Raw genomic sequence first — 27148 nt, forward strand, 5'->3', positions numbered from 1 at the left:
CTACCATTTAACCCAGCAATCCCATTACTGGGTATATACCCAAGGAAAATAAATTGTTCTACTAAAAGCACATGTGCACTTGTACATTCATCAAAGCACTATTCACAATAGCAAAGACATGGAATCAACCTAGATGCCCATTAACACTGGACTGGATAAAGAAAATGTGATACATATATACCATAGAATACAGCCATAAAAAAGGAATAAAATCACATTCTTTGCAGCAACACGGATACAACTGGAGGCCACTGACCTAAGCAAATTGACACAGGAGCAGAAAACCAAATACTATATGTTCTCACTTAAAAGTGGCAGCTAAACAATGAGTACACATGGATATAAAGGTGGAAGCAACAGACTATTAGGGAGAAGAGGGAGGGAGGTGGGGAGAGTTGAAAAACTACCTGTTGGGTACTATGCCCACTACCTGGATGACAGGATCATTTGTACCTCAAACTTCAGCATTACATGATTTACAAACCATGTAAGAAAAAAATCTTCTTTAAAGGTTCAGTAGAATTCAGCAATGATACCATCTGGATTTTTCTTTGTTGGAAGACTACTTTATTTTATTTTACATTTTATTTTATATATTTTATTTTATTTTATTGTTTTGAGACAGAGTCTTGCTCTGTCACCTAGACTGTAGTGCAGTGGCCAAATCTTGGCTCACTGTAACCTCTGCCTCCCAGGTTCAAGTGATTCTCCTGCCTCAGCCTCCCAAGTAGCTGGGATTATAAGCATGCACTACCATGCCTGGCTAATTTTTGGAATTTTTAGTAGAGACGGGGTTTTGCCAGGCTGTTCTCAAACTCCTGGCCCTGAATGATCCACCTGCCTTGGCCTCCCAAGGTGCTGGGATTACAGATGTGGAAGACGTTTTATTACTGATTTAATCTAATTGCTTTGTATTGATCTGTTCAGGTTTTCTAGTTCTTCCCTATTCAACCTTGGCAGATTGTATATGTCAAAGAGTTTATTCACTTCCTCTAGGTTTTCTAACTTGACATATAGTAATTCAAAGTACCCTGGAATTATTTTTTGTATCTGTTGGGACATCCCCTTTTTTGCTCTTGATTTCATTTATTTGGGTCTTCTCTCTTTTTTCCTTAGTCTAGTTAATGGTTTGTTGAATGTGTTTATTTTTTTTCAGAAAACCCACTTTTTGTTTTGTTGATCTTTTGTATTTTTTTTACTCTCAATTTCATTTATTTCTGCTCTAATCTTTATTATTTGTGTCTCCTACAATTTTGACTTTGATTTGTTCTTGATTTTCTAATTGCTTGAGGTATATCATTAGGTTATCTGAAATCTAGTTTTTTCATGTAAGCATTTGTTGCTATAAACTTGCCTCTCACTACTGCTTTTGCTGTGTCCCATACGTTTTGGCATGTTGTGTTTCCATTTTCATTTGTTCCAAGGAATTTTTAAATTTCTTCCTTAATTTCTTATTCATTTTGGTCATTCAGGAGCATGTTGTTTAATTTCCATGTATTTGTATAGTTTCAAATGTTCTCATTATTTATTTCTAATTTTATTCCATTATGGTCAGATATTTGATAGATTTTGATTTAAAAAATAAATTTGGAGACCGAGCGCAGTGACTCATGCCTGTAATCCCAGCACTTTGGGAGGCCGAGGCGGGCGGATCACTTGAGGTCAAGAGTTTGAGACCAGCCTGGCCAACATGGTGAAACCCTGTCTCTACTAAAAATATAAAAATTTGCTGGCCATGGTGGCACATGCCTGTAGTTTCAGCTACTTGGGAGGCTGAGGCAGGAGAATGGCTTGAACCCAGGTGGCAAAGGTTGCAGTGAGCCAAGATTGCACTATTGCACTCCAGCCTGGGCAACAGAGTGAGACTCCATCTGAAAAAAAAAAATTTTTTTTTGAGACTTGTTTTATTTCTAACCTATGGTCAGTCCTGAAGAATGTTTCATGTGCTGATGAAAAGAACATGTATCCTGCATTTCACCTGTTGGGTGAAATGTTCTGTAAATGTCTGTTAGGTCCATTTGGTGCATGGTATGGTTTAAATCCAATTTTTCTTTGTTGATTTTCTATATAGATTATTTGTTTAGTGCTGAGAATGAGGTGTTGAAATCTGCAACTATTTTTGCACTGGGGTCTATCACTCCCTTTAGCTCTAATATTTGCTTTATATATCTGAGTGCTCTGGTGTTGGGTGCATATATATTTATAATTGTTTTATTGCTGAGTTGATCCCTTTATTAGTATATAATGGTCTTCTCTGTCTCTTTTTAGAGCTTTTGACTTGAAGTTTGTCTTGTCTCATATAAATATAGCTACTCCTGCTCACTTTTGGTTTTCATGTGCTTGAAATATCTTTTTCTATCCCTTCACTTTCAGTCTATGTGTGACTTTACAAGTGAGGTGAGTTTCTTGTAGGCAGCATACAGTTAGGTCTTAGTTTTCTTTAATCCAATCAGCCACTTGATATAATTTATTTTTTAAGTATAATTTTATTTAATTTTTCCATAAGTTATTGGGTTACAAATGGTATTTGGTTATAGGAATAAGTTCTTTAGTGGTGATTTGTGAGATCCTGGTGCACCCATCACCCATGCAGTATACACTGCACCATATATGTTGACTTTTATTCCTTGCCCCCTCCCACTCCCCCCCGAAGTCACCTAAGTCCATTGTATCATTCTTATGCCTTTGTGTCCTCATAGCTTAGTTCCCACATATCATTGAGAACATATGATGTTTGGTTTTCCATTCCTGAGTAACTTCACTTAGAATAATAGTCTCAAGTCTCATCCAGGTCATTGCAAATGCTGTTAATTCATTCCCTTTTATGACTGAGTAGTATTCCGTGTGTGTGTGTGTGTGTGTGTGTGTGTGTGTGTGTGTGTGTGTGTCTATATATATGTATCACAGTTTCTTTATCCACTCATTGATTGATGGGCATTTGGGTTGGTTCCATGATTTTGCCATTGTGAATTGTGCTGCTATAAAAATGCATGTGCAAGTATCTTTTTCGAATAATGACTTTGTTTCCTCTACATAGATACCCAGTAGTGGGATTGTTGGATCAAATGGTAGTTCTGCTTTTAATTCTTTAAGGAATCTCCACACTGTTTTCCATAGTGGTTGTACTAGTTTACATTCCCACCAGCAGTGTAAGTGGGATTCCCTGATCGCCGAATCCATGCCAGCGTCTACTGTTTTTTTCTTTTTTTGATTATGGCCATTCTTTCAGCAGTAAGGTGGTATCGCATTGTGGTTTTGATTTGGATTTCTCTCATTATTAGTGATGTTGAGCATTTTTTCATATGTTTGTTGGCCATTTGTATATCTTCTTTTGAGAATTGTCTGTTCATGTCCTTAGCCTGCTTTTTGATGGGATTTTTTTTTCTTACTGATTTGTTTGAGTTTGTTGTAGATTCTAGTTATTAGTCCTTTGTCAGATGTATAGATTATGAAGATTTTCTCCCACTCTGTGGGTTGTCTGTTTACTCTGCTGACTGTTCCTTTTGCTGTGCAAAAGCTCTTTAGTTTAATTAGGTCCCAGTTATTTATCTTTGATTTTATTGCATTTTCTTTTGGGGTTTTGGTCATGAAATCCTTGCCTAAGCCAATGTCTAGAAGTGTTTTTCCAATGTTATGTTTTAGAATTTTTATAGTTTCAGGTCTTAAGTCCTTAATCCACTTTGAGTTGATTTTTGTATAAGGTGAGAAATGAAGATCCACTTTTATTCTCCTACATGTGGCTAGCCAATTATTCCAGCACTATTTGTTGAAAAGGGTGTCCTTTCCCCACTTTATGTTTTTGTTTGCTTTATCAAAGATCAGTTAGCTGTAAGTATTTGGGTTTATTTCTGTGTTCTCTGTTCTGTTCTATTGGTCTATGTGCCTATTTTTATGCCAGTACCATGGTGTTTTGGTGACTATGGCCTTATAATATAGTTTGAAATCAGGTAATATGATGCCTTCAGATTTGCTCTTTTTGCTTAGTCTTGCTTTGGCTATGCAGGCTCTTTTTTGGTTCTAGATGAATTTTAGAATTGTCTTTTCTAAGTCTGTGAACAATGATGGTAGTTTTTTGATGGGGATTGCATTGAATTTGTGGATTGCTTTTGGCAGTATGGTCATTTTCACAATATTGATTCTACCCATCCATGAGCATGGGATGTGTTTCCATTTGTTTGTATTGTCTATGATCTCTTTCAGCAGTGTTTTGCAGTTTTCCTTGTAGAAGTCTTTCGACTCCTTTGTTAGGTATATTCCTACGTTTTTGTTTTTTTTTTTTTTTTTTTTTTGCAGCTATTATAAAAGGGATTGAGTTCTCAATTTGATTCTCAGCTGGGTCACCATTGGTGTATAGAAGAGTTACTGATTTGTGTACATTAATCTTGTATCTGGAAACTTTGCTGAATTCTTTTATCAGTTCCAGGAGCTTTCTGGAGGAGTCTTTAGGGTTTTCAAGGTAAACAATCATATTGTCAGCAAACAGGGACAATTTGACTACCTCTTTATCGATTTGGATATCCTTTATTTCTTTTGCCTGATTGCTCTGGCTAGGACTTCCAGTACTGTGTTGAAGAGGAGTGGTGAGAGTGGGCATCCTTGTCTTGTTCCAGTTCTCAGAGGGAATGCTTTCAACTTTTCCCCATTCAGTATTATGTTGGTTGTGGGTTTGTCATAGATGGCTTTTATTACATTAAGGTATGTCCCTTGTATGCCAATTTTGCTAAGGATATTAATCATAAAGCAATGTTGGATTTTGTCAAATGCTTTTTCTGCACCTATTGAGATGATCATGTAATTTTTGTTTTTAATTCTGTTTATGTGGTTTATCACATTTACTGGCTTGCGTATGTTAAACCATCCCTGCAACCCTGGTATGAAACCTACTTGATTATGGTGGATTCTTTTTTTGATATCTTGTGGATTCAGTTAGCTAGTATTTTGTTAAGGATTTTAGCATCTATGTTCATCAAGGATATTGGTCTGTAGTTTTCTGTTTTGGTTGTGTCTTTTCCTGGTTTTGGTATTAGGGCGATGTTGGCTTCATAGAATGGATTAGGGAGGGTTCCTTCTTTCTCTAGCCTATGGAATAGTGTCAAAAGGATTGGTACCAATTCTTCTCTGAATGTCTGGTAGAATTCTGCTGTGAATCCATCTGGTACTGGACTTTTTTGTGGGGGTAATTTTTTTGACAGAGTTTCACTCTTGTCCAGGCTGGAGTGCAGTGGTGTGATCTCAGCTCACTGCAACTTCCGCCTCCTGGGTTCAAGTGATTCTCCTGCCTGAGCCTCCAGAGTAGCTGGGACTACAGGCATGCACCACCACACTTGGTTAATGTTTGTGTATTTAGTAGAGACAGAGTTTTGCCACATTGGCCAGGCTGGTCTCAAACTCCTGACCTCAAGTGATCCACCCGCCTCGGCCTCCCAAAGTGCTGGGACTACAGGCATGAGCCACCGCGCCCAGCCTTTTGTTGGTAATGTTTAAACTACCGTTTCAATCTTGCTGCTTGTTATTGGTCTGTTCAGGGTGTCTAATTCTTCCTGATTTAAGCTAAGAAGGTTTTATTTTTCCAAGAATTTATCCATCTCTTCTATGTTTTCTAGTTTATGTGCATAAAGGCGTTCATATTAGCCTTGAACGATCTTTTGTACTTCAGTGGTGTAAGTTGTAATATCTCCTTTTCGTTTCTCAGTGTGAGGTTATTTGGATTTTCTCTCTTCTTTTCTTGGTTAATCTTGCTAATGGCCTATCAATTTTATTTACCTTTTCAAAGAAACAACTTATTGTTTCATTTATCTTTTGTATTTTTGTTTGTTTCAATTTGTTTAGTTCTGCTCTGATCTTGGTTATTTCCTTTCTTCTGCTGGATTTGGGTTTGGCTTGTTCTTGTTTCTCTAGATCTTTGAAGTGTGAACTTAGATTGTCTGTGCTCTTTCAGACTTTCTGATATAGGCGTTTAGGGCTATGAACTTTCCTCTTACTATACCTTAGGTGTATTCCAGAGGTTTTGATAGGTTGTGTCATTTATTGTCATTCAGTTCGAAGAATTTTTTATTTTCCATGTTGATTGTTTTTGACCCAATGCTCATTCAGGAGCAGGTTATTTAATTTCCATGTATTTGCATGGTTTTGAAGGTTCCTTTTGGAACTGATTTCCAGTTTTATTTCACTGTGGTCTAAGAGAGTGCTTGATATAACTTAAATTTTCTTAAATGTATTGAGGCTTGTTTTATGGCCTATCATATGGTCTATCTTGGAGAAAGTTCCATGCACTATTGAATAGAATGTGTATTCTGTGGCTGTTAGACGAAATGTTCTGTATGTATCTGTTAAGTCCATTTGTTCCAGGGTATAGTTAAAACGCATTGTTTCTTTGTTGACCTTCTGTCTTGTTGACCTCCCTAAGTGCTGTCAGTGGAGTTTTGCAAGTCCCCCACTATTATGGTGTTTCTGTCTATCTCATTTCTTAGGCCTATTAGTAATTGTTTTATAAATTTGGGAGCTCCAGTGTTAGGTGCATATATGTTTAGGAAGTGGAGCATTTAGGCCATTTAGATTCAATGTTAGTATTGAAATGTGAGGTACCATGTGAGGTATCATGCTCTTTGTTGCCTGTGTACTTTTGGAATTTTTTTGTTATTTTTTTTAACTTGTATTTTTGTTTTATAAGTCTTGTGTGATTTATGCTTTAATGAGATTGTGTTTTGATGTGTTTCTAGGATTTGTTTCAAGATTTAGAGCTCCTTTTAGCAGTTCTGGTAGTGGTGGCTTGGTAATGGTGAATTTGATCAGCATTTGTTTGTCTGAAAATATCTTTCCTTCATATGTGATGCTTAGGTTTGCTGGATACCAAATTCTTGGCTGATATTTGTTTTGTTTGAGGAGGTTGAAGACAAGACCCCCAATCCCTTCTAGCTTGTGGGGTTTCTGCTGAGAAGTCTGCTGTTAAATCTGATAGGTTTTCCTTTCTAGGTTACCTGGTGCTTCTCTCTCACAGCTCTTAAGATTCTTTCCTTTGTCTTAACTTTGGATAACCTGATGACAATGTGCCTAGGCAAAGATCTTTTTGTGATGTATTTCCCAGGTGTTCGTTGTGCTTCTTGTGTTTGCCTGTCTAGGTCTCTAGCAAGGTCAGGGAAATTTTCCTCGATTATTCCCCCAAATACGTTTTCCAAGCTTTTAGAATTGTCTTCTTTCTCAGGAACACTGATCATTCTTAAGTTTGGTTGTTTAACATCATTCCAGACTTCTTGGAGGCTTTGTTCATATTTTATTTTTTTGTCTTCATTGGATTGGGTTAATTTGAAAACCTTGTCTTTGAGCTCTGAATTTCTTTCTTCTACTTGTTCAATTCTATTGCTGAGACTTGCCAAAGCATTTTGCATTTCTGAAAGTGTGTCCAAAGTTTCCTGAATTTTGTTTTTTCTTTAAGCTGTCTATTTCTTTGAATATTTCTCCCTTCACTTCTTGTATCATTTTTTGGATTTCCTTGCATTGGACTTCACCTTTCTCTGATCCTTCCCTGATTAGCTTAATAACTAACCTCCTGAATTCTTTTTCAGGTAAATCAGGTATTTCTTCTTGGTCTGGATCCATTGCTGGTGAACTAATGTGATTTTGGGGGGGTGTTGACCAGTCTTGTTTTGTCATATTACTAGGGTTGGTTTTCTGGTTCCTTCTCATTTGGGTAGGCTCTGTCAGAGAGAAGGTCTAAGGCTGAAGGCTATTGTTCAAATTTTTTTTGTCCCACAGGGTGTTCCCTTGATGTAGTACTCTCTGCCTTTTCCTGTGGATGTGGCTTCCTGTGAGCCGAACCACAGTGACTGTTGTCTCTCTCTTGGGTCTAGCCACCCAGCTAATCTACCTGGCTCCAGGCTGGTACTGAGGGTTGTCTACAGAGTCCTGTGATGTGAACCATCTATGGGTCTCTTAGCCATGGTTACCAGTGCCTGTTCTGGTGGAGGTGGCATAGGGTGCAGTGGACTCCATGGGGGTCCTTAGCTTTGGTGGCTTAATGCTCTATTTTTGTGCTGGTTGGCCTCCTCCCACCAGAAAGAGATAGCACTTTCCAGAAAGCATTAGCTATAGTAGTGTGGAGAGGAACCAGAGGTGGCTGTGGCCCTAGAACTCCCAAGATTATATGTCCTTTGCCTTCCACTACCAGGGTGGGTAGGGAAGGACTATCAGATGGGGATGGGGCTAGGTGTGTCTAAGCTCAGACTCTCCTTGGGCAGGTCTTGCTGCAGCTGCTGTGGTGGAGGGGGTTGAGATTCCCAGGTCACTGGATTTGCGTACCTAGGAGGATTACGGCTGCCTCTGCTGAGTCATGCAGGTTGTCAGGGAAGTGAAGGAAAGCCAGCAGTCATAGGCCTCACCCAGCTCCCATACAAACTGAAAGGCTAGTCTCACTCCCACGGTGCCACCCACAATAGCCCAAAGTCTGTTTCCAGGCGGAGGGCAAGTTGGGCTTGAAAACTTGCCCAAGGCTTTCCGCCTCCCAGCTGCAAAAGAAAAGGGCTTTAGTTCTTTCCCCGCCTGTGAAGTCTGCAAGCCGGTTTCGCACTCTCTCCAAATTCTGGCCAGGAGGCTTCTGGCCCCGTTCAAATTGTTACAAAGTTCAGCTAGAGAAGTCCTTCTCCCTGTGGAGTCTTACCCCCTGCTCCTCTGGCCGCCCTCCTGATGGATCCCTGTGGTGCCAGGCAGGAATGGGCTGCTTGGGGATCCAGCGAGCTCCCAGTGCCTTTCTGCTACTTCCTTTACCCCTGTATTTCACTCGGCGCGACTCTAACTTGTCTCAGTTCCAGGTAAGGTCGGGAACTTCTCCCACAAACAGACATTCAGCTTCTCCATGGGGGTGTGTGTCTGGGAGAGGAGGGTCTCCGTTTCCCACTTCCACGATTGGGGCACTCACAGTATTTGGGGTGTCTCCCAGGTCCTGCAGGAGCAGTCTGCTTCCTTCAGAGGATCTGTGGGTCCTCTCAGGATTGATGGTCTGTTCTTGTAGTCGATCTGAAGCTAATATTCATAATGCAAGCCTCTGCATGCTTCTCTTCTGGAGCTGCAATCTAGTCCTGCATCCCATCTGCCATGATCCACCCACTGAGTCTACATATTTTAAATGGGGGATTTAATCCATTTACATTTTAGGTTATTATTGACAGGTGAGGACTTACTCCTGTCATTTTATTGATTGTTTTCTGGTTGTTTTATTTATTCTTTGTCCCTTCCTCTTATTTACTTTTGTGGGTAGATGGTTTTCTGTAGTAATAAGGTTTGAGTCCTTTATTTTTGTGTATTGGCTCTACGGATGAGTTTGCCAGTTTTGCATGTTTTTAATTTTTTTTTTTTTTTTTTTTTTTCTGTAGAGACAGAGTCTCACTATGTTTTGCAGGCCAGCCTTGAACTTGTGGCTTCAAGCGATCCTCCCCACCTCAGGCTTTCAAAGTGCTAAGATTACAGGTGTGAGCAACCATGTCCAGCCAGTTTCACATATTTTCATGAGGATGGTGATTGTCTTTTCACTTCCAGATGTAAGACTCCCTTGAGTATTTCTTATGGGATTTCATGTAAGGCCTGTCTAGTGGTGATAGATGTCCTTAGTTTTAGTTTGTCTGTGAAATATTTTATTTCTCCTTCATTTGTGGAGGATAGCTTTTCTAGATATAATATTGTTGGCTTTTCTTTTTCCTTTCAGTACTTTGATGATATCAACCCATTCTCTCCTAGTCTGTAAGTTTTATGCTGAGCAATCTGCTATTAATCTAATGGGGTTTACCTTATATGTGACTTGACATTTTTTTCTTGCTGCTTTTAGCATTCTTTATTGTTGCCTTTTGATAATTTGACTACAATGTGCCTTGGAGATGACTTGTTTGGCTTGAATCTATTTGTGGTTCTTTTAGCTTCCTGGACCTGGATGTCCACCCCTCCCTCATGACTTGTGAAGTTTTCTATTCATTACATATGTTTCCCTCATCTTTTCCCTTATCTTCTCCTTTTGGAATGCCCATAATATGATTACTTGTTCACTTAATAGTTTTCCATAAATCCTATAGGCTTTCTTCATTCCTTTTTATTCTTTTTACTTTGTCTGCCTATATTATTTCAAAATACTTGAAGTTTAGAGATTCTTTCTTCTGCTTGGTTTAGTCTTGTTGCAGCCCTCAATTGTGTTTTTCATTCATTGAATCCTTCAACTAGGATTTGTTTGGTTCTTTGTTGGATTTCTCATTCAAATCATGAATTGTTTTCCTGATTTTGTTGAATTATGTATCTGTATTCTCTTGAATCTGAGTTTCCTTAGGATTATTATTTTGATTTTTTGGCATTTCCTATATTTTGTTATAATTGGGGTCTGTTACTGGAGAATTATTGTTTTCCTTTGAAGGTGTCATGTTTCTTTACTTTTTCATGTTTGATATGTCCTTACATTGATTTCTACGCATCTGGTGGAAAAGTCAGCTCTTCCAATTTTATGGAGGTTTCATAGGGAAAGACTTATTTGTATAAATGAGTTGTGGGGTGTCAGTTCAGTGGAGTGCATTGGCCTTCATTCTAGATGGAAGGAGACTAATGTGCTATCTTTAAAGTTTCTTCAGCTGCAATCCACACTAGTGATGTTTCTCAGTGGCCTAGATTGAGAAAGTATGTGGCAACTGGGGTGGGCTCACCAGGCTATTTTTCAAGTTGAGGGCAGATGCCTGCACATGGTGGATCAGTCAGCTTGGAGTCTGGCTTGCTGGAGTTGGAGCCACGGAGCTTTTACTTTGGCTAGGAACATGGGCATGTGGTTGCTCAGCCTAGGGACGTGTCTGCCAAGGGCAGCCCATGGTGCTGTTTCTCACGCCCAGAATGCAGGCACAAGGCTGCATGGCTGGCCTAGGGGCACATTTGCTGATAGTGGCCCACAGGGCTGTTTATCATCAGGCCTAGGGCACAGGTGCAAGTCTGCTTGGCAGGCCAGAACATGTGCCTATGAGAAGCATCCTATGGGGCTGTTTTTCAGGCCTGGTATGCAGACGCACAGCTGTTCAGCTGGCCTGGAGGCATGTTTGGTAGGGACACCTCACAGGGCTGTTTCTCAGGCCTGGGACATGGTCATACAGCATCTCAGCTAGCCTGGGTATGTGTCTGCTGAGGGTGGTCCACAGGACTGTTTCTCTGGCTCAGGACACAGGCACATAGGTGCTCAGCCAGCCTGGGAGCAGCCCATGGAGCTGCTTCTCAAGCCCAGTATGTGGGTGCAAGGCTGCTCAGCTAGCCTGGGATCATGTCTATTAGGGGTAGCCCATGGGGCCATTTCTCAGGTCCAGTTCATGGGCACACAGCTGCTCAGCAGGCTTGGGGGGTATGTCTGCCAGGGGTGGGCACAGGGCTGTTTCTCAAGCCCATGACATGGCTGCATGACTGTTTAGCTGGGCCAGCGGTGTTTCTGGAGGGAAGGGGGTGAAAGTATATTTCATACTGGTAGCGTTATGAATTTTATTTTGCAACTCTGGGAGTGAGAAATATTCCATCCCTTTATTTTACTAAATTCATCTGTACAAGGTCCTAATCCTGCCAGATTTAAAAGAAATTTAATCTCTCTCAGCCTAAATCTAACCTGCTTGGTGAGTCATAAAGCAATTACTTGGAATTGCCTTTGAAAATAAGAAATACTGCATATTTAAACATAGTTCCTGTATTGTAGGAATTAGTAACCTCATTAGGGATTCAAAAATACACACATAGGAAGTTTGAGCAACCTAAGAATAGAAAAATAACATCACAAAGGGAGGGATACTTAAATATTACAATGCATGATACTGGCTCAGAAGGAAGATGCCACCAGGTGCTAGAATGGCCTGGATCACAGAACTGTTTATCTGACTCGTAAGCATGAATAAGATTTTAACAGACGAGAAGGGAATCCAGGTGTGCGAAATAACCTAAAGCAAGGCTTGGAACTAAGACAAGAATTGTGTTCAAGGCCCAATGAACTGACCTGGCTGGAAGAAAATGTTCATATTGTATAAGGCAGGAATTTGGGATACTTTGCATGTCAAGGAGTTTGAATTTTATCCTATAATGAATGGCAAGTTATTAAAAGATTATGAGCAGAGTGACCAGATCAAACTAGTGTTTTTCTCAAATATATTTAAGATAAATTTAGACCTTAGGGAGCAGCTAGAACAATCCAGGTATGCAAAGAAATGAATGAAAGCAGGGATTGAAAGATAATGACCTTATCAAGAGAAAGAATCAGCATTGCATTGACTAGGCTCCAAGATTTTGAGCCTAGTCATTGGTGACCATGAAGTATTTGACCAAAAAGGGTAATTCTATAAGAGAGGACAATTTTTAGAACAAAATTATTTTAGACAGGAAGTTGAATGATCATACCAGCTAATGATATTTATAATCATTAAAATCTCAAGTTCAGTCTGAAGACAGACAGAAAAGCAAAGGGTTGTGGGCTGACCTTGGGCTGCAACTGTATTTGTGGGTTAGAATGAAATCACTATAGAAAAGTGAAAAAAGGAAATGGTAGAATGAGTTAGGTGTCACATGGTGGCCTTTGAAAAAAAAAAAGTTCATAGACTTATGATTCTTGGCTTCAATAAAAAGGCTACATTCAAACAACAGGGAAAGTCAGGCCAAAACTTTGTTTTCAGGTTTTTTAATGACAAAATATTCCTAAATCAACGTTTTATAAATATAAAAAAATTAAATACATTTCATCTGAATTCACAAAGACAAACCCTGCTGTAAATACTAAGTACAAATTATTCTGTGCTGGACATGGCAAATCTGATTTAGTACAAACTCAGTTTTTAAAAGGAATCTCTTTCCAAATAGTGTTCTTACATAACATTTAATTTTCTTCTTATTTCAATGACACACCTCGTTTTTGCTTTTCTAAGCACTGTTCCCTACATTTTTAAAGCATATTTTATTTCAGAGTGCAACTAGCTTGTGGCCTATTAAGCTACTAGGAAGAGCATAGTTTATGCCACTGTATGCCTTCTTAGACCATTTATCATTTCTCTACACTTGGTTGCTCAATGACTATTCAAAATTGGAATGTGATACAGCAGTTATAGTTCTGTCTGAACGTGTACCAACCTGAAACTCAAATGGCTGAACAATTTCTTAGTTTTGTTACCAATTTTAAATATTGCTAAAGGATTCTCAACAGGAGTAAGGTTAATGAGCAAGATTAAAATGGCAGCAGCAGATCCAATTGCGTTTTCTTTTTCATAAGCCTAAAAGCATTGTGGTGTGTTTCAGAGCTGCTTCCTCTACAAATTCTGCATCCACATTGTCATGTCCTTCAAAAGGATACAGGGCTGGAAAAACATGGGGAGGGGGCAGGGAAAAAGAGTTACTATGGGGCCATGAAACATTTATAACTTTGTGCTCACAGCTCATTAAAATCATAATTATATTTTAGTAAAATGATTTTTTTGAGAATGTGTTTTTAAATTTTATTAAACTTCAGCACCAAGAACATTTGCATCAACCAAATGGACTTTAAACCTCTTGACTCTTTTAAAACTTCAGAGGTGATTATTTGGTAATTTAGGTAGTAAATTGTGTACTGCTAATGTAAACCAACTGCTATAAGGGCCTACTTGTATGTAAAAGGATTTTGGAAAGAAAACAGTTCACAGAAGTGAATAGGGAAGGACTGATGTGTCAGTTCACAGAAGTGAATAGGGAAGGACTGATGTGTCAAGGGAAAAGTGGAAAGACCCTGAGAACAGGGAGTAAATTACCTTGATTGGAGGACTCTATATCTGTCAGAATTTCAATGAAGTAGTTCAGAGGCAGAAATTCTACACTGAACGATGACTTGTCAATCATAGAATTCCGAGGCTAAAAGGGAAACCACTTCAGGTGTAAGTTGGTTCTCCACAATAAGCACAATTTTAAAATAAAGTGATAAGAACTATAATTGCTGTCCATATAGATATGTTGTCACGGGCAAACAGGATCCTAAAAACATTTAGTTGGCTGTGCTTTCAGAGAAACCCACCTGTTTCTTATAGTTCTGAAGCAGTCGCGTCACGTGGTTCCGTGAAATGATGTTAGAACTCATAGGATGATCCCAAAGTCTACAAATCTTCTGACCAATAAGCTATTATGCAAATTGAAAAAAAGTAGAGAATATACAGCACACTATATTAAGTAAACATACCTTATATCTATTCATAATTATAAAAGCATTATTCCAAAGTAGCTGGTTAGCCTAAGACAGGCCCTTGATGATAAGGACCCTTGGAGAAATGCCATGTTCCTATGAAGTTTCAATGAGGGAGTAAATACTCTCTCAAATGCTACATTGAGGAAAGTGGTTTATACACTGATGTTGCCAAACCCTTTTACTGAAATGGAGTTTATCCGCTGCTCTTCAAAACCAGAGATGGGCATGCCAACTCTGATGTTTTGACAGGAAACTAAGGGGTGTACGCATGTTTATATCAACTTCTCTGCCATTGTCTCACCTAGAAAATTTTAATTCCCTAAGAGTACTGGGGAAATAAACAGATTTGGAGACCAAACTAAATATTCAGCAATGTTCCCCAGAGAGATCTAGCTATGGAAAATATGCTTTGTTTTCTATTCTTGCCTTTGCTTCAGTAAGCCTGTGAGTGAGGGGGAAGGGCTACTACAGAGAAGGGCGATTAGGTCCAGAAAGACAACAGACAGCCGTTCGTGAGAGGACAGTGCCAGAGGTGCAAGTGTGCAAGGCGTGTACACAGCAGATGGAGCTGGCTTCAGGTCAGGAAGTTTGCAGAGTTAGAGGCTCGAAAGACCCTGCTGTGGAATTTCATATTTTCATAGTATCTCTGACTCTGAGTGTTGATATTCCCTTGTGTTTCTCATTCTTCCTTTCACCCGGGAATGTCTTCCTACCATGGTAGAAATGCAGTAAGGGGAAATACCGTTCTAGAACCTTCTGTCCTCACCTGTGTTCAAATGTATCCAATTTAAATCTGTTTAAATGCAAAAGCACGTTTCCCCTCTCCCTCCCTCTCAGACTCAGATGTAAATATTAGTGTGGTTTCCTAAGAGGCGAAAATGGCTTAATGTTCTCACTGGACTGTGCCAAGGCAGTGCAGAGCCAGAGGAGCAAGTGCTTTGTAGGCCCAGTGGGAAACAGCTGACAGAGGGCTGGGGACGGGTGGGATTTCTTGGAAGCATTGAAAAGTGAAACGATTCAATTGACTTTAACCCAAAGCAAGTAAATGCTCTTCTTGCAAGAAGAAATTGAAGGAGGGTCATGCCAAAACTTAGGGAGAAAATAAAATGTAACTCAGGATTACCGGAGGAAGCCGCAAAATGATACTGAATTTCAGTTTTTCATTTTTCTCTGTATTGTCCAGATCTACAAAAAAGTTAGAGATTGGCAAATGAAACAAATACCTGTTTTGATACTTCAGCAAGTTAATATTAATACTTGAGTGGTTCATCTTGATAAGACATATCCCAACTGTGTAGTCTGAAGCTAATCTAACAGCATTTTGGAAATTTTACTCTGACTCTCTGAATAAAAAGGGATTTTTCTGTAACAGGCTGCCAAGTACAAAGCAATTTTATTGACTAACTTAAAACAAGGTACCTTGAGGAATGACAAATGCTTTCATATAAACAAAAATCATCTTAAAATACAATTGAATTGAGTGATTATACTACAGAATTTAAAGTTCAAATCCATATAAGCATTGCCCCTTTCAATAATTTTCCTTGCATTTCTAGTCTAACTTTGAAACGACAGCGTTAATAGCTGAAAGTAAGCCATTTCGTGACATTTTCTTGAGAAACGAGCCTGCAGAGGCTCCTAGCCTCAAGTGCCCTCTTGCACAGAAAAGGAATCTAATAGTTGTATGTGGATTGTAAAGTCCCTTAGGACCTCTTGAAGGGCTAAGACACTTTAAATGGGCCCAAAAGATGATTACAGGGAATGGATTGTGCTCACAGGACCAGCTGTATAATTTGTGGGGCTCAGCATAACATGAACATGAGCAAGCCCTTGTTCAAATATTACTAAGAATTTCAAGATGTAATGCAGCATTAAACTGAAAAGGGGACTCTTAGTGCAGCCAGGCTCTTTGTGACTGCACAGGTTGCACGCCCAAGAAGCTAGCCTTGGCGGTGCTCTGACTGGAACTAGCACTCTGGCAAACTCAGGGCCTCTTACCTTTCATGAGCCTTACGACAGCTGTTTCAGTGAGAAGCAACACTCCACTGTCAATGCAGTGCAGCAGGTTATGCAAAGGGAGACAGTGGACCCCGAGGATGGTGTGCAGAGTATGAAAACCTAGGATGAGAGATCCGGAGGGTAAACGCAGTCAGCCAACAGCTCCAGCAGCCCCCAGGGAATGGATTAGATCATGTTAATAAAGCACTTAGTTCAGTGCTTGGTGCCTGGAACCAACTAAATTTCTTGAAAACAAGGTCCAAGTTTCCTTCTCTGTATTATTGATAACTAAATATCATGCTGGGTCTATACTAAGTTTCTGGTAACTATACATTCCCTGCTCCTTGGGTCCATTCCTATGCAAAAAGAGAGCAAGGCCTGCTCAATGGTTTCACAGTTTGATATGTTTGTGATTCTACAGTAAGGTAGCGAAAGGGTACAGAAGCACTTCAGACTTCATACGTCCAGACTAAAAGGTTGTTGGGATGAGGACCTTTTTGCTGAAGGGAAACAAATTTGGACCAGAAGAGAATAGTTTATATGGCTGATCTCTGGGTATGCCCCAGAGAAAGGCTTTTAGAGTCTACTTGGACTAAAGTATAGTAAAGAAAGAATTAAAACAATATGGCCAGATAGCAAATTTATAGGAATTCAGTGGAGAGGCAGGCATTCTCAAGCCTGTCTCATGGGTAGAGCTACCCACAAAAACCCAGATCTCTAAGTATGCTACTATTGACAAAGATAAGAACATCATGCATGGGAGAAGGTATCAGACCAGGAGAGAATCAAAACAGCTCTCTTGGAAGTGATGGCATTTGTGGGGAGCTTCAAAGGATAGATGCAATTCCTATGAGTGGAAATGAGCGGGGACAGTAGAAAAAGCCAGGTTTGGCATGAGCAGCCCTAGGCCAGAATCCTGCTCTATTACTCACCAGCTGCAGGCAACTAAGCCTTTCTGAGCCTCCATTTCTTCATCTCTAAAATGAAACCACCAGTACCTTTCCCACAGGCTGCTTTGAGAACTACAGCCAGGTCTATGAAGAGCCTAGCATGCAATATAACAATCGCAACCCATACTGGGCATGTACCAAGGCTTTCAAACTGTGTACTGGCTCATCTGATCCTCATACAAAACTATGGGGTGGGAATTACTAGATTCCCACTTCATAAGTGGAAAAGCCAAAAGGCAAGATTCACAGGAGCTAGGAAACTTGCCCAGGATCCTATAAATAATAATGTGTAAGTTGAAATTGCATCAACTGTGTGAGTGTAGTGTAGGCTTTCAACCATAATATCACTGTTACTCAATAACTGGCAGCTGTGTTAATAGAACATGAACAGAGGGAAGATAAGAAAGCATAGGGCATATTCAGAAAATAGTAAATGGTCCAGGTGGGTTGGAATCATATTAGGAGAATGATTAAGAGGTAAGTTTGGAAAAGCTAATTTATTCAGCACATCCCTTCCACATACCTGGCAAGGGGCTAAAAGTACAAAAATAAGCAAAACAGGCACAATTGCTGCTCCCATACACCTTACAGTCTGGTGGGGGAGACAATTATAAAAAACAGACATTTAAAAAAATGTGACCAGTTCTATGCTTGTGAGTGCAGGTGACAGAGGTTGAATGCTGAATGACAGAGATGTATTAATTTGAGAGACTGAGGAGGCAATGAAAGTTTTTAAGAGGGACAGAAGATTTACCATTGGGATATTAATATGGCAACAGGAAAGAATGAGTTGGAGTAACAGTTTGCTGCAGAAGTTATGAAGACCTATAGAGAAGCTATTGCCTGAACATGGATCAGAGGTAACGGAGGCACTGAATCAGAGAGGCCCGGTAACAGGCACAGGCTTCACAACTGATTGAATGTGGGAATGACAGAAGAATCATAGCCTGCTCTTGGGAAGGTTCCTGGCAAAAGGATGATGCCCAATGAGCAGGGCTTAGATTCAGAGAAATCATGGGATTTTCTCTCTCTAAACACATGAATCACAAGCCATGGGGCACAGTCCTAAGTCCTTGTAACATCAAGGGTCAGATGAAGTACAGGCTCTGCCCACAAGCATGTGTTAATGGGCTAACAGGATAAGTCCACTAGCTTCCTTGAGTCCAAAAAAACTCCACTATTTTACTAATTAACAACAAAGTTTTTCAAATGGATTTGGAAATTCTTCACAAAACTATTAGTAAAAAAAAAAAAAAAGTTACAAAATTATTTCTGAAGAAAAGTTTACACTACATTATTGATCCTATTGATTTTCTGGATTCAAATTTCCCTCTCCAGCCCTGTGTTCATATCCTAAAGATCCCTGATGACCCTTCATCCTCTATCCCCAGGGCACAGTCCCAAGTTCAGGGACCTGTTCTTGGCCTCTGTACATCAGCTCTGAGCAACAGAGCAAATTGGCTATAATTAGTCATCAGCTCCACCCAACTTTAGTCCTCATCTTCCAGGGCTCCTGGCCGCCTCTGGCCAGCAAGTGCAATATAGTTCCTTTTTTTAAAAGCAAATGCCCTAGCTCTAAACCCTGACTTCCTTCTTGTGGTCCCCATTATTCCCTTCTGAACTTTAACCAATTCATGTTACAAGTTTCTGACAATTGTTTAACTCAAATAGTCCTCATTAGTCCAGTAGGCCTGGAAAGCAAGCACTTACACATGTGCATGTAGAAACACCCTGAATTCATACAAGCATGCACGTGTACACACACACACATGATCCAGTGTGACTTCCCGCCCATCTATTTCCATGTCACATGATGGAAATAAACATTTAAGAGAAAAGGAGAGAGCATGGAATACTATGCAGCCATAAGAAAGGATGAGTTCATGTCCTTTGCAAGGACATGGGTGAAGCTGGAAACCATCATTCTCAGCAAACTATCTCAAGGACAGAAAACCAAACACCACATGTTCTCACTCATAGGTGGGAACTGAACAATGAGAACACTTGGACAAGGGGTGGGGGAACATCACACACTGGGGCCTGTTGTGGGATGGGGAGCTGGGGGAGGGATAGCGTTAGGAGATATACCTAATGTAAATGACAAGTTAATAGGTGCAGCAAACCAACATGGCACATGTATACCTATGTTACAAACCTGCACATTGTGCACATGTACCCTAGAACTTTATAATTTAAAAGAAAAGGAGAAACACCTTTTCCTTACCTGACCCAGACACAAGCCATATGTCTACTTATAATTCTCGACCACTATGGATAACATTTTTCTATGTTTTCCCTTATCCCTGTGAAGGAATGTGAGTTGGGTAGAAAGTGGATTTTTATCATCTCCAGGCATAACAATGTCCCCCATAAGTTTCATTTATTTTCAAAAGAAGCTTGAATATCTGTAATGAACCAACCTGAAACTGTCAATCCATTTCCCTACCAAATTTTTTGTGTTAACAACAAACAATTAAGAATTTAAGTCACAAAGGTAGTTTTCCTGAAATCCTTCACTTTTTCTAAGGTGTACCTCGTAACTCATATTCCATTGGGATAATTTTAAACCATCCATTCCCCTCATGAATGGTCACTTTCAACTCCTTTTGTACTGCCTCTACAGACAGACATTAAATAAGGTGGATGAAGAATGAAGGATTCCAAACCGTATCAGATGTTTCATAAATTCAGAGAAGCACACGCTGTAGGGATTCTTTAGGCCCATAAATAGCCCATGTTTCAATATCAACTAATTCAACTGGAATATAAAATTCAAGCAGCAGCATGGATTTTGGAGCCAGACTGCCTGGATTTGAATATTGGCTCTGTCACTTAATAGCTATGTGACTTTAGGCAAATTACTTAACCTTTATGGCCTCAGTTTCACCATCTATAAAATGGGAATAATATTAAGTGGAACCACATGAAAGTGCCATTTTTGTTGGCCAAAAAATGGTTGGACACTGACAATTTAATGTGGTCCAATTTAAGTTTCTACCAGTTACAAATTTTATGAAAATTAAGTGTACTAATTTGTGTGTACTTTCAACGGTACCTGGCACAAAATGGGTATCATATATATGTTGACCTAAAATGAAGGAATGAACAAATGATGAATGGATGAATATATATGAATGAAGTAACTAAAAATCAGCTGATATGCAGTTACAGCAATCATAAAGTTTAACACTCATTAGAACTTATATGCAATAATAAACCCATTCATATACAGGCAACTAATCTTCAAAAGCACCAAGAACACACAATGGGGAAAGGATTGTGTATCTCTGATAAGTGGCGTTGGAAAAACTGTCCACAGGCAAAGGAATGAAATGGGACCCTTATCTTTACCATAAACAAAAGTCAACTCAAAATGCATTAGAAAGTTAAACGTAAAACCTGAAACTGAAAAAACCCTAGAAGAAACATAGAGGGAAAGCTTCTCAACATTGGTCTTGGCAATGATTCCTTGAATATGACATCCAAAGCACAAACAATGAAAACAAAAATATGTAAGTGGGACTACACCGAACAAAAAAGCTTCTGCACAGCAAAGGAAACAATCCAAAGAGTAAAGGCAAAACCAACAGGATGACAAAAAGTGTTTGCAAACCATATATCTAATGAAGAGTTAGTATCTAGAACATATAAGGAATTCAAACCTCAATACCAAGAAAACAACCAGATTGAAAAATGGGCAAGGGACTTGAACAGACATTTCTCCAAAGATTACAGACAAATGGCCAACACTTATATGAAAATATGCTCGATATCACTAATCATCAGGGAAATGTACATCAAAACCACAATGAGATATCACCTCACATCTCTCAGGTTGGCTACTCTCAAAAAACCACAATCTAAGTGTTGCCAAGAATGTGGAGAAATTGGAATCCTTATACACTGTTGGTGGGAATGTAAAGTGGTACAGCCACTGTGGCAAACAGTATGGAGGTTCCTCAAAAAATTCAAAAAAAGAATCAATATATGATCCAGTAATCTCATTTCTGGATAAACATTCATAAGAATTGAAATCAGGATCTTGAAGAGATATGTATATACTCCCATGTTTATCGTAACATATTCACAATAGCCAAGATAGAGAAACGACCTAAATGTCCATTGACAGATGAAGAAAGTGTAGAATGTACAGTGGAGGATTACTCAGCCTTAAAAAATGAAATCCTGTTCCATGTGACAACATGGATGAAACTTCAGGTCATTATGCTAAGTGAAACAAGCCAGTCACAGAAGAACAGATACTGCATGATTCCACTTACATGCAGTATCTAAAGTAGTCAAACTCATAGAAACTACAGAAGGTAGAACGGTGCTTGCCAGGAACTGGGGAGGAGGGGATAGGTAATTGCTGTTCACCAGGTATAAAGTTTCAGCTATGAAAGATGAGTAAGTTCTAGAGACCTGCTATCCAACATTGTACCTATATTTAACAATACTGTATTGTGCATTTAAAAATTTGTTAAGAGGGTAGGTCTCATGCTAAGTGTTCTTAATAAAAAAATGAACTGATATGTAATGAGCACAAGAGAGTTTGTAGCTAACAGGGGCTTATTTCTCATAATAGATACTGATGTCTATGTACATCTTCCCAACTAGACTCTTACTAATCTTTGTCACTGCTCTAATTTCTAGCACATTACCTGTCATGTCATAGTTACTCAACAAATGTCTGTTGACTAAATGAACAAATGATCAATTAAATGAATGACTGCATATACATCTCTCAAGGATGTTTTGTGGCCTGACTTGATCCTATTTAAAAATTCGAAGGGAATTTTTTAGCCTCCAAGAGCATAAGAATCAGTTCAATTCTTGGCACTAAGCCAGACCCACTTCCCAGTGTTACTCTTCAGACATCTCAATCAGATAAACTAGGCCTGGCGACATCAGAGACAGAGCTCCCTGAATTAGCTCCACTGGTTCAAATTATCCTAGAAAGCTGCATGGGGTAAGCCTAGGTTCCCTAAAGTTAGTAATAAGCTACAGCATAGTTTAGTAGTCAGAGGAGCTCTGGTCAGCAGAGACCAACCTAAGGGCCCATCACTCACAGTGACACCAGACACACAATTTCTCATACACAAGTCTCATCATCAAACTTACAAAGTACCAAAGGCAAGGGCCCATATGAAGAAGAAATAAATTTATTACACCAAAGGACAAAAGAGCCAACACTTACCAGGAGGCAGAGGTAAAAACAAACTCTTTGTAGCTTCGAGAATCCTGGTCATGATGTGAAAAACTGCAAATTCAGCAGCACTGCCACGACTGTTGCTGGGTTAAAAAAAACAAAGCATGTTAGCCAAGGAGCTCATCTGTGACACCCCATTTGTCCTAAGCAGGGGCTTTGAGTACTACACAAGGGTTCATGCTAATCATGAAATGCTGTGCCTTGTAGAAAGCCCCATAAATATGACTGTGACCGTCATCCTAATGCCTAGAATTTAATCAGAGTAGGCACATATGTTACACATTGTATTAAGTAAAATTCCCCTTCTTGGCAGTACTGGGCTTATTTGTCCCTCCCCTGTCACCAACCATGTGCCAGGGAAAGAGGATGGGTAAAGTAACAGGGGCATAACATTTTTTTTAATTTTAGCTTTTATTATATATTAAAGGGTACACATGCAGGGGGGCATAACTTTAAATGCTGAGTATGGAATTAAGCTAGATGGTGTTGGAGCTGGTGAGAACTGATTTGAACCAGTACATTTCAAAAGGGTTCTGCTAAAACAGAGTTGTTTCCACTCTTTGTACACCATGATAAAAGTGAGAAATACTTGCGTACAAGTGGAGAATGCAGGAATGAAGATTATGTTTCCTCCAACTGGTTTCTAGGATGTGGCAAATGAGATCCAGCTGGAGGGTGAAGACAGTCCATTAACCATTGCTCCATTCCTTCCCTCAAGGGCTCCACAGCTAGGCCTCCATAACTCAGATAAGCATTTCAGGGCAGCTGGCATTCAGGCTGCGCCCAGACACAGAACTAGCTTTTCTGAGGTCAATTCTAATGCACTGAACCCAAAATGGAAAGACTGAAAATGTGCACCAGAATCTAACAGAGCATCCTCTGTCTGTGCGAGTGGTGCCCCAGCTCAGCCTCCCCAGCCCAGCTAACTGGCCCCACCACTCACACTTCCAGACCCTCATCCATCGGTGAAGGTAAAGTGCTACAGGGTTTGCTCTAGGCCTGTCACAATGCAAGAGTGAACAGTGGTCAGTCAGAAGAAAAGAGACACAGAATGGAGGTCATGATCATGAGCTGTGGAGTAAGACTGGTATCAAGTCCAGATTCTAACATTACTAGTTGTGGAACCCTATAGAGGTTACCCACCCTCTCCAGATTGCAGTGTCCTCATCTGTAAAGTAAGGGGAAATATTTCATAGGGTTGTTGTAAGAATTGGTTAGCACACTGACTGGAACTAATCAACCAAAGTAGGTAGCCTTCTTTGTCTTAGAGCTCTATCCAGAAACCCATTCTAACTCTGCAATGAGTTTGCCAGCAGAAAAGCAGTCCCTATGGAGCTGTTATCGGCCATGAATCCACACATTGTGTGGGTCAAAAACAGGGGGCAAAGCAGAAGGATCTCCATAGACTCACAGGCAAACGCTATCCTCAGTGATACAGATCCTCAGTTTCTCCTTGGCTGAAATCAAGTAAGTTGTAACCAATATAATCAGGTTCTGCAGCAACTTTCTTGGATATGTTTTAGAAAGGATGCCCGCCACTCTCCTTAGAGGGGAGCAGAAGGCATGACTAGTGGCTGCTGGGCAGGGGCAGGGAGATGTGGCCTCAATCAGTGACTGCTGAATCAATGTCAGGGACCTTGAGTTTTCTGAGACTTCATATGTATCGTTTCTGGGCCTGTTGGTTCTACAGGCTGTTAACACAAACTGGTGTTAAAACTTATGTTATTAACTATGGAGAAAAATGACGATTGAATGGAAAACCTTCTTAGCACTTTGGGAGAAAAGATTTCAAGTCAACAGAAATAAAGGTGATAGGTGGATGTGTTAAATTACTGTGTGTTGTGAGTTTTTAAAAAAAGCAAGTTAATGTCAACATGGGGAGGATCAGTAACACATTCATAAAGTGAGTTCCTTGGTACAGTTCTATTGAGAGGAAGACTTAAGAAATATTCAAATCTCTGATTATAAATATCACTACATGAGAATACTAACTTCTCCAAATATATTAAAAACTATGAAACTCAAACCTTACTATAGAAATTCAGATATATTATGAAGAAACAACACTAATGACTGCAATAAAGGCAGAAAACTTGAAAATTAAACATGAAATGATTAAATGAGGATTATGTCTAATAAATTTAATAAATCTTCCAGAGTTCAGTGGAAAAATATATGTTCACACACTGACTTATTTGCATACTGATCTTATACAAATTTGGAGAAATAATGGAGTGTTTTCTCTTTCTGTGCAAATATGTTTTTTTGAATTTGTCCAACATTATTTCTAGATTCTAAGCAAGATCAGGCCTCAACTCTATATGCTTTTTGAAAGACTCAAGACAACCTTAAAATTCCATCTAGTCATATCACTACTATTCACACATAGAGTGGTGTTACAAATCTGGATCACAAAATTTCAGTAAGCGGCTACCAGGTAAGGAACTGCCAATCTCAGTCTCACATGGCAGTATTCATACAAGTGAGCTAGAATCTGGCCTAGTTAGGCCACTGGAACTAATTAAGATTTGAAGTTCAAGTTCTCTCATGTCTGCATAAACCTCCATGTAGAGAAGTCATTCCTTACTGTTTAATAAGGAGCTGGAAGTTGCCAAGACGAGATATCAACATTTGGCAAGCATACTAAATTCACTGTCCTATGCTTCCATGGGTGTATAATCAGTATTTGAAGGGAGGGCAAGAACCCACTTTCCACACCAAATGCTCTTTTGTTTATGGTCCTTGTTTCCCTTTTCTCAATCTATAGCACCAAGTGCTGGTTTAAGAACGGGAGATCTCCAAAAATCTAATTTGAAACACACATAAATGGGTTCACTGAACCACATTTTCAGAACTATATGGGGAGTGGGGTGAAGGGGGATATGAGGAGAATAAAAAGCAAGACCAACCAGTTTTGAAATGTAGTCCAGAACCATCTGTTCAATTTTCTTCTTTTCTACACCCTGTAGGTGTCTCAAAAAATGGTCTTTTAGCTCAGACACCATCTGAAAACAGGATATGCATTAGATAAGTCACAGCCTACCCACACATACCTGCAACTGGTTTGAATTAGATCCACTTATTAACATTCCTCATCAATATAAAAAATATTGGATCTGAAGGTCCCATCAACGGAAATGCATAACTGTCAATATTTCTCTGGTGCGCATAAATAAGGGGTCCCCAACATTTGCCTCAAAATGAATTACTTATGATTCACCCAAAGCCCAGTGAGCGACTGTGAGTAAGGCTCTAACTCTGATGAGAATCCTCCAAAGAAGACAGTGAAAGTCACCAACTTAGAAGTCACAGGCTTTGGGATCTACCAAACAATGGAAGTCTACTGCTCCTAGAGTCCTGGGGGATTAACAGGAACAACTCTATACATAGAATGACTGAGCCAATGGGGGCAACAGCTTTGGGTGTTTTGGAAGGAGAGAGGCAGGAATAAACGGGAAATAATCAAGTACTTCCCTTTCCACAGTGGCCACAGACACTCAACACAGCCCCTTGACATGCAAAGGTAATGAAATATTCATTCTGGTGCCTCCAAATAGGTTTGTTTCTAAACTCACTTTGTCTGATCATCCTTGGGCCTCCCCACTCCCCCAACCATTAACATTGCAGCCCTCCCCACCTTTTGCTTTTCTCCTCCTTCCTCCTCTGCCTTTTGCCTAGACAACACGCTCAGCAAGAGCAGGATGCCAGGGCCATGTTTGTGCCAATAAACAGCACAAGGGAGTTGTACAGCTTATATCACCCATGCACACATCTTCTATTTTAGCAGATTCACATTACAATACCCTGAGTAAAACCGAGTCGACAACCTTCCAGGCCAAGACATAGTGGTATATTATTTCAATTCAGTCTCATGCATGTGCCAATTAATTTGGCTTTAAATAAAAGATGTTTTCTGTGTAATACATAGTGCATACTTCTTTGTGCTTTTCAATTTTTCCATGAAGATAAAAATTAAAATCGCCCATAATCCTAACACCCACATTAATAATTGAGGGTTATTTTTTTCTTTTCCCTGGTGTGCACACCCATTCTAATGTTGCATGTTTGTCGTATAAACATTGTTTGCCATACTTTTTTTTTTTTTTTTTTTTTTTTTTGCTCTGTCACCCAGGCTGGAGTGCAGTGGTGCGATCTCAGCTCACTGCAATCTCCACCTCCCAGGTTCAAACGATTCTCATGTCTCAGGCCTCCCAGTAGCTGAGATTACAGGCGTGTGCTACCATGTCCAGCTAATTTTTGTATTTTTAGTAGAGACAGGATTTCGCCATGTTGGCTAGGCTGGTCTCGAACTCCTGACCTCAGGTGATCCACCTGCCTCGGCCTCCCAAAGTGCTGGGATAATAGGCGTGAGCTACAGTGCCCAGCCATGTTTGCCATACTATTTTAATGGCTGCGCAATATTTAATTTTATAAAAGTACCATAATTATTTCCTTCTTGTATATGTGAGATTTTTCTTTTACTATTGTTGCCATATCTAAACTAACCTCTCCTAATATATTAAAAACTATGAAACTCAAACCTTACTATAGAAATTCAAATATATTATGTAGAAACAACACTAATGACTGCAATAAAGGCAGAAAAGTTGAAAATTAAACCTAAACTAATAAATAGATTATCCCATTCTTAAGTCCATATGGTATTAAAAATATGTTATTAGGCTGTCCAGATGTCTCTTTAATCAGCTTTTTAAAGGTTTTGGATTTATTTACAAATTCTGCTTTTCAATTAATTTATTTTGATTTATATTTCTTTGGTCATCCTAGTATTATGACTTCTTGAGA

At 39.5% G+C, this 27148-nt stretch overlaps 1 protein-coding gene across 1 annotated transcript in view; it reads right to left on the bottom strand.

Moving 5' to 3' along the window:
* Positions 1-12644: 12644 nt before the first annotated feature.
* GSAP (gamma-secretase activating protein) overlaps positions 12645-27148 on the bottom strand; it is a 104688-nt gene continuing 90184 nt past the window's right edge. Inside the window, exons 24-31 of the mRNA XM_050782746.1 lie at positions 25252-25347; positions 22940-23010; positions 22331-22425; positions 16184-16303; positions 15309-15370; positions 14018-14119; positions 13758-13857; positions 12645-13328 (exon numbers count right to left, since the gene is read on the bottom strand). Of these exons, the coding sequence (XP_050638703.1) occupies positions 13237-13328; positions 13758-13857; positions 14018-14119; positions 15309-15370; positions 16184-16303; positions 22331-22425; positions 22940-23010; positions 25252-25347 (738 nt within the window). The 3' untranslated portion in view covers positions 12645-13236. The remainder of the gene's footprint in view (positions 13329-13757; positions 13858-14017; positions 14120-15308; positions 15371-16183; positions 16304-22330; positions 22426-22939; positions 23011-25251; positions 25348-27148) is intronic.

The sequence above is a fragment of the Macaca thibetana genome, chromosome 3 (assembly GCF_024542745.1).
Source record: "Macaca thibetana thibetana isolate TM-01 chromosome 3, ASM2454274v1, whole genome shotgun sequence".
NCBI lineage: Eukaryota > Metazoa > Chordata > Mammalia > Primates > Cercopithecidae > Macaca > Macaca thibetana.